General features: G+C 38.9%; 2 protein-coding genes across 5 annotated transcripts in view; one reads left to right on the top strand and one right to left on the bottom strand.

Moving 5' to 3' along the window:
• The window catches only part of LOC115210914 (putative glycerol kinase 5), a 180,337-nt gene extending 177,730 nt beyond the window's left edge, over window positions 1-2,607 (top strand). For all 3 annotated transcript variants that reach the window (XM_029779694.2, XM_029779695.2, XM_036501863.1), the window contains 2 exons: window positions 993-1,126; window positions 2,402-2,607. In XM_029779694.2, the coding sequence (XP_029635554.1) occupies window positions 993-1,126; window positions 2,402-2,550 (283 nt within the window). In that variant the 3' untranslated portion in view covers window positions 2,551-2,607. The remainder of the gene's footprint in view (window positions 1-992; window positions 1,127-2,401) is intronic.
• A 2,742-nt stretch (window positions 2,608-5,349) lies between these two features.
• Window positions 5,350-8,494, bottom strand: part of LOC115210198 (traB domain-containing protein) — a 43,996-nt gene continuing 40,851 nt past the window's right edge. For both annotated transcript variants that reach the window (XM_029778666.2, XM_036501864.1), the window contains exon 9: window positions 5,350-7,756. In XM_029778666.2, coding sequence (XP_029634526.1) covers window positions 7,636-7,756 — 121 coding nt within the window. In that variant the 3' untranslated portion in view covers window positions 5,350-7,635. The remainder of the gene's footprint in view (window positions 7,757-8,494) is intronic.

The following is an 8,494-nucleotide window of genomic DNA, read 5'->3' as shown; positions in this document are numbered from 1 at the left end:
TTAATCGTCAGCTTCAAACAAATATGTATACTTGTGTTTGTGTGTGTTGGTTTGGTAATGTAAACAGGAAATTGGAACTCAAAGCATGAGCATTTTACCAATTACAATCAATGTGTTTGTGTATATACACATATTAATTGTAATTGGTAAAATATACAGGGTGTCCCAGAAGTCATGCACATTCTGGTTTACATTTAAAATAATTAAAGCATTTTATTTTATTATATTATATTGTAGAGGGTGTTCAATTTGAGCATTTGTTATGATTAATTTCAATAAAGTGTTTTTGAAATCAATAAGGGTGTATTCTTTTAAAAAACCAGGGTGGTGCACGACTTCTGGGACACCCTGTATATGCTCATGTTTTTGAGTTCTAATGCCAGTGATGGAAAGCAGTGTTGGACCTGGTTGGCTCTACACATGATGATACCTCTGGAACCACTAACTTGGAATGACACCAGCCATCATCATCATCATCATTTAGCGTCCGTTTTCCATGCTAGCATGGGTTGAACGGTTCAACTGGGGTCGGTGAAGCCAGAAGGCTGCACCAGGCTCCAGTCTTATCTGGCAATGTTTCTACAGCTGGATGTCCTTCCTAACGCCAACCACTCTGTGAGTGTAGTGGGTGCTTTTTACGTGCCACCCGCACAGGTGCCAGGCAAGGCTGGCAAACGGCCACGAACGGAAGGTGCTTTTACGTGCCACCGGCATGGGGGCCAGGCAAGGCTGGCAACGGACACAAACGGATGGTGCGTTTACATGCCACCGGCACGGAGGCCAGACGGGGCGGCGCTGGCAACGGCCACAATCGGATGGTTCGCTTACTTGATATAGCCATATCAAGCAAAATTATGAAGCCAAGCTGAGCTATTTTAATAACGTGTAAAATAAATTCTATATTATCTAGATTGAGCAGTAGATAGATACCAAGTTTTGTTACACCTGAACGTAATGAAGGTATCATAACATTTCCTTTCTTTTCTCTTCAGAGTCAATGGTGGTGTCTCCAACAACAGGTTCGTGCTGCAACTGATGTCAGACCTCACAAGCCAAGTGATTGAAAAGTCAAAATTTACAGACATGACAAACCTTGGTGTAGCGTTTCTGGCTGGACTCGGTCATGGTACTAAATATTTCCATTTTTTTTTATTTCCTAGCCATTACTTTAAACAGCTGTGGCCACACATGATCATATGTTCAGACTTGCTATCGCTTTAGTGTTATACTCCCAAGCATGGGACCATACTGTCTTTGTTTCAGTCCAGCTAGATGAAGGTACATGCCCTTATTGACAAGGGTACAGAAAGTAGGGACAGTATATAAAAATGAATTTTATCATAGGCGTAGGAGTGGCTGTGTGGTAAGTAGCTTGCTTACCAACCACATGGATCCAGGTTCAGTCCCACTGCGTGGCACCTTGGGTGTCTTCTACTATAGCCCTGTGCCAACCAAAGCCTTGTGAGTGGATTTAGATGGAAACTGAAAGAAGCCCATCGTATATATGTATATATATGTGTGTGTGTGTATATGTTTGTGTGTTTGTCCCCCCCCCCCAACATCGCTTGACAACCGATGGTATGTTACGTCCCTGTAATTTAGCAGTTCAGCAAAAGAGACCGATAGAATAAGTACTAGGCTTACAAAGAATAAGTCCTGGGGTCAATTTGCTTGACTAAAGGTGGTGCTCCAGCCTGGCCACAGTCAAATGACTGAAACAAGTAAAAGAGAATAGTTTCATTTTTTGATGGTGGGACGGGGCTCAAATTGTACAGCCATGTGTTTTATGCATTCTAGATGTGATCCTCCTATTTTTATTTTAGATATTATGTATACCTGGCGTTACATTATTCAATGTCCCTAATTTTAAGATTGTTATTTAAAAGATATTTGGTTGCTACTTCTTGGTCAAATGACCCTCATAGGACTGTTTTGATGAGAAAGCTTCTAATCAGCTGAAAGATAGTATGACCATATATTCCCTGTTATCTTTTCTGATCAATATCTGCAGCAACATCCAGTATTTTTTTATGCAATTTTGATGTGGGTATACATAGAAGATAGACTCATCTAGAATAGTCTCCATTCACAATGGACTTGCCATGTATCTAAGAAGCCCTGTAGACATTCTAAATCCTTTCTTTTCTCCCTTTGCATTTTTTTTTTTGCCAGGTATGCAAAGGTAGGATGATTACTTCTGTAGGAGCAATTGGTTTTACAGTTAATTGTTGCCCTATTTTCTGCAAACTCCTCAACCATAAAGTAGTTGAGGAATTACTTGTAGCAGTCAGGTAATTGGAGCAGGTAGAATCATGAGCTTTGCTCAAGAGCAAACAGAATAGGTGTAATGTTACAAATATATAGTTATAAGATATTTTATAAAGATTTGTTTATTTTGCAGGTATTTGGAAATGTAAAGAAGAATTGTTCAAACTACGAGGCTGTGATCGGGTATATACACCTCAGAAAAAATGGAACAAGTATAAAAATATCTTCCGCACATGGGAAAGAGCTGTTAACAGATCTAAGAAATGGTATTCTCAGCAGTGAGTGGGTGCATAATTTTGGTGCAGTTGACATTTTATATTAAAAACAAATGGACCTATAGTTCTGTTGTTGTTGTTACTTAGATTTCCCACACACATACCCAAGTCAGTTTTTATCAAACAGACATATGATGAAAGCTGTTCCAATTATGAACATCCCAACTTTATTTTTAAAAGATAATTGAATGTGATTTGATATCTGTTAAGTCAAGGGGCCATATAAAGGCTTCCTTATTGGCTTTATTTATTCTCAAGGTCTTAAATCCAGCATGGGTAACTTTTCCAAGTGAGCCACATGAGACATGGCTCATTTTCAAGTGGGCCACACTACTAAAAAAAATTTCAATTTTTCATAGGGCATGCCATTCAGAAAGTCCTGCAGGCTGCAGCTTATCCATAAAAGTCTTAGAGAGAGGTGTGAGAAAAGAAAGATATCCCCTGACAGGGATGTGTGTTAAACCAGGTAATATATTTCTAAGGATATACCAGGTAATATATTCTTGACTCTGTGATTAAGTTGGCTTTACAATTACATGGTTTCAGGTTGGATCCCATGCTGCATCACCTTTGGCAAGTGTCTTTGATTATAGCCTTGGGTCAACCAAATCCTTGTAATTGAATTTTAGACAGAGAGACCGGCACGGGCCAGAGGAGGCTGGCAATGGCCATGATCGGTTGGTGCACATGCATGTTTGTCTCCTTGCCTTGACACTATAGTCGTAAATGAGCATCACTGTCATGTAAGTGGTGTTGTTTAGCCACGGATAAACATTAGCTTGCTTGGAAATAGATGAAGGTTGGCAACAGAAAGGGCATCTGACCAGAGAAAATCTGCCTCAATGAATTCCATTTTGACCCATGAAAGTACAAGAAAAGTGGATGTTGAAACAATGATAATGACACAGTATTTGTAATTTGGAGTTGCACACAACCTAAATGTGTAGCTTTTCTTTTGTGTGTGTGTGTGGGGGGATAATTGCTCTATCAAAGTCATTACTCAGTTTCACACAGCCCGGCAGTCTTCAGCTGTGCCGAAAAATTATAAATTACATCTGGTGAACTAAAAATAGAGTAATGAACACTGAATAATGGATGGAAGCACTCTGTCGGTTACGACGATGAGGGTTCCGGTTGATCCGACCAATGGAACAGCCTGCTCGTGAAATTAACGTGTAAGTGGCTGAGCACTCCACAGACACGTGCACCCTTAACGTAGTTCTCGGGGATATTCAGCATGACACAGAGAGTGACAAGGCCAGCCCTTTGAAAAAATACAGGTACAATAGAAACAGGAAGTAAGAGTGAGAGAAAGTTGTGGTGAAAGAGTACAGCAGGGATCACCACCACCCCCTGCCGGAGCCTCGTGGAGCTTTAGGTGTTTTCGCTCAATAAACACTCACAACGCCCGGTCTGGGAATCGAAACCGCGAGTCCGCTGCCCTAACCACTGGGCCATTGTGCCTCCGAACGCTGAATAATAATCAACTGATCATCAACTTGTCTGTAAACACAATGGAAGTTTCAGCTACATTGAATTTGTGATACTAAACAGAAACGAACATGTTTGGCTGACACAAAACTGAGTATTGGCTATAAAGAAACAAAGGTTAATCTTCATAAATATATTGGCTCTCATGCCAGTGGCACGTAAAAGCACCCACTAAACTCTCGGAGTGGTTGGTGTTAGGAAGGCATATCCAACTGTAGAAACTCTGCCAGATTAAGATTGGAGTCTGGTGCAGCTATCTCGTTCGCCAGTCCTCAGTCAAATCGTCCAACCCATGCTAGCATGGAAAGCAGACGTTAGACGATGATAATATTTCACTTAGACATTGCAATACTAATAACCTGGTATAGAACTCAATATACATATGTCTGTGAACGTGTTAGTCGAGTACAGGCACAGGAGTGGCTGTGTGGTAAGTAGCTTGTTTACCAACCACATGGTTCCGGGTTCAGTCCCACTGCGTGGCACCTTGGGCAAGTGTCTTTTACTATAGCCTCAGGCCGACCAAAGCCTTGTGAGTGGATTTGGTAGACGGAAACTGAAAGAAGCCCGTCGTATATATGTATATATATGCATGTGTGTCTGTGTTATCCCCCTAGCATTGCTTGACAACCGATGGTGGTGTGTTTATGTCCCCGTTACTTAGCGGTTCAGCAAAAGAGACCGATAGAATAAGTACTGGGCTTACAAAAGAATAAGTCCCGGGGTCGAGTTGCTCAACTAAAGGCGGTGCTCCAGCATGGCCGCAGTCAAATAACTGAAACAAGTAAAGGAGAGATAAAAGAGAGAGTGGTAATAAAAGAGACAGCAAAGGTTTAAACGATTATCTTATGAACTTCATCAGCTTTAAACATGAAGCTTTGATGAAACTGTAAGGTGTTACTCAGGAACTCAACTAGGAGTCCACCATATAGCGGAAACAGCTGTAAGCTAACAATGTTCATAAGATAATCATTTATACCTGTCATCTCGTTATATAATTTATCTCACATTTCTTTTAGAATGGTTAATAAAATTGAACTTAGGTAATATTTACCTCTGTTAAGTACCATATTTTCCGGTATACAAGTTGACTTTTTCAGAGCCAAATCTACCATCCAAAAAGGTAGGTTGACTTATACACTAAAACAACTTTAGAGGACCAAAGATGGCATATGAAATGCAGTAAGATGTGAAAAGACAGTGACAATATTTGAATGTTTACACATGTTTACGCTATATACTACATCAATTTGTATGCTAGAAAATATAACTAAAACAACACACAACTTCTTATGACTGAAAACATAACACTTTCTGATTGATAAAAGTTGACAAAATCATAGACATTTTATTTCTTCTGGAAGAGAGAGAGAGAGAGGTAAAAAAAAAAAAAAGACCAAAACAGATTTTTTTTTTTTTATCCTCCTTTACATTTCTTGAAATAATTTTCTTGTAAGAAAATCAGTACATGTATTGATAGACTGAGGTGTTGTTGGCATGGAAAAAAATCACTAGAGAGCAGTAAGTAACTTTCCACCAAAATACATGCATACTCAAAAGGGTGACTGCTTGAAAATTCATCACAAATTAGGGTAGCAAGTGAAAAGGGGATTTTTTTATTTTCAATGTTGAATCTTTAAGGACTATTCTGAAGGTGGGAATAGAGACCAAAGAATGAGAGGAAAAAGAAATGTGAATAATTATTTAAACACAGAAGTTTCCAAAATAAATAATGAAATTATTGAAGATTTCTGAAATGGCTTAAATCTAAAAAAACAAATGTGATACCTGCCTATTATAGGATATTGACTCACAAGCCATTTATTTAATTCATCACATTAATAAATGATGGTTTCTTAAAATGACAGAAGGGCACAAATTTATAAGGGGAGAGATATAGTCATTTGAAATTACTCTATACATGACTAAACTTTATTTTATCAATCCCACAAGAATGACAGGCAAAGCCAACCTTGACAGAATTTGAATTTAAAATCTATAGGAATGTACCTGAAGGTGTATTTATGTTCAGCATTCCATTGCCCTATTAATTACTTTTAAATATAGGCACAAGGCCAGAAATTTGGTGGGAGGAGCTAGTTGATTACAACAACCTCTGTACTTCACCGGTACTTTACTTTAATGCCCCTGGAAGAATGAAAAGTAAAGTTGATCTCAGCAGGCTTTGAACTCAGAACGTAACAAGCAGGAACAAATACTGCAAAAGAATTTTGTCCAATACTTTTAACGATTCTGTCAAAGAACTACTCATGAATTAATTTAACATAGGCATGAGACCATAAATTGGAGAGGTGGGGAAATTGCCCCACCCAACTTCATCAGAAGACAAAGGTAAAGGGACCTTACAAAAGTGCTTTGAATGTAAAGGCATATTTTCTGATAGTTTGGTGATTCTGCAACCCACCGCTTTAATAATAATATTAATGATGATTTCTAACATAGCCACAAGTTTTCAGTCCATTTAATCAAACTCGGTAATTGACTGGTACTTATTTTATCAACTCTTTAAGGATGAAAAGAAAAGCCCATCTCATTGAGGTTCAATCTAAAAATGTAAAAGGATGTCACTAAATGCTGCAAGATGTTTTGTCCAACACTCTATTCTGATTAATCCACCACCCTCTAAGAATAAACAATAAGCAAGTTAGGCGAATAGAGTTAGCTGTCTTGGGAGCATGGTATGTCAGTAATGAGATAAAATTTACAAATAATCATGACTAGACAGCTGGTAGCCTATCCACTTGCCTTGCCATACCCCTATTAATAAGTTGGGTCATTTAAAAAAATTTATGGAAGAGGAAGCAACAAGAATGTGTAGGATTCTTGCCGTTCCCTCAAGCATTAGAAATATAAATGAAATAACCTCAACAAGAAAATCAAGTCTGAAGTGATTTGCTAGAAACTTACAGCCACTTCATGATCTATCAGCACAGGATTAATTATTATGTTGATGGTGATGATAACAATCGCTGAATTAGGCAAAATGCGACAAATTTGAGGGGAAAGATATAATTGATTACATCTATATCCTCCAGTATTTCACGTGAACTTATTTTATCAAACCCAGAAGGATGAAAGGTAAAAACCAACCCTAGTGGATTTGAACTCACAATAATGGAAGGGACATAAATAAATACCACAAGGCATTTTTTTTTTTTTTGTCTTACTGGTCAACCAATTCTGCCAATCCATTGCCCTGATAATAGTAATTCTTTGGTTAATTGTTTAATAACTGAAAAGAAATTTAATAATTTTGATGAAAACCATATGTAATCTGCCATGATGCCTGACTGATGTGGTACATGTATTTTTAGGGTAAATGTTTGTCAAAGACCTTTTTGTCATTGTCGCATGGTCAGTCAATGACATTATGGTAATGTTAGAGAGAAAAAAAATGATTGGAGGAAGGGGAGATAACTAAAAGTTAGAATGACTTTAGTTGAGTGACTTCAACCGAGACACATTAGAGCTGCAAGGAGAAGGTTATTGGACCATTGTCAAGCAATTGTCATGTGAGTGAGCGCTGAGAACATTAGAGCGAAAACACTCAGCACAGAGGTCTGAATATGAAGACTCCTTCTCAACTGACATTGGCGACTGTCCATTTGTAGAATCGATAGCACCCCCAGGAGAATATGCCAATCAGGGAAGCACGGAACGTCCAGCGAAACAAGCGGCCAGCAATTGATGGTGGTGGACACCTGAAATAAAAACAAATAATAAAAAAAATGAAAAGACATGAAAACAAACATTGACACAAAACAAAAAATAATCCTCTCTACTTCTGGCACAAGGCCTGAAATTTTGGGAGGCTGGGGGATTACTAGTTACATCACCCCCCCAGCGAGCAACTGGTACTTATTTCACCAAGTCTGAAAGGATGAAAGGCGAAGTCAACCTCAGCAGAATTTGAATTCGGAATGTAGAACCAAAAGAAATGGTGATAAGCATTTTGACTGGTGTGGTGGTAACCATTCTGTCACTTGCCACCTTACTCTTTTATTTGTTTCAGTCATTTGACTGCGACCACGCTGGAGCACTGCCTTTAGTCGAGCAAATCGACCCCAGGACTTATTCTTTGTAAGCCTAGTACTTATTCTATCGGTCTCTCTTGCCGAACCGCTAAGTTACGGGGGCGTAAACAGACCAGCGTCGGTTGTCAAGCGATGTTGGGGGGACAAACACACACACAAGAAGCCTGTCGTATATATGTATATATATATACATATATACGACGGGCTTCTTTCAGTTTCCGTCTACCAAATCCACACACAAGACTGGTCGGCCCAAAGCTATAGTAGAAGACACTTGCCCAAGGTGCCATGCAGTGGGACTGAACCCAGAACCATGTGGTTAGTAAGCAAGCTACTTACCACACAGCCATTCCTGCGCCTTATGGATGATAATAACAATATTAATATTTTCTATTATAGGCAAAA

This window comes from Octopus sinensis, linkage group LG4 (genome assembly GCF_006345805.1).
Source record: "Octopus sinensis linkage group LG4, ASM634580v1, whole genome shotgun sequence".
NCBI classification, from domain to species: domain Eukaryota; kingdom Metazoa; phylum Mollusca; class Cephalopoda; order Octopoda; family Octopodidae; genus Octopus; species Octopus sinensis.
This window is presented reverse-complemented; position numbering and strand designations above follow the sequence as displayed.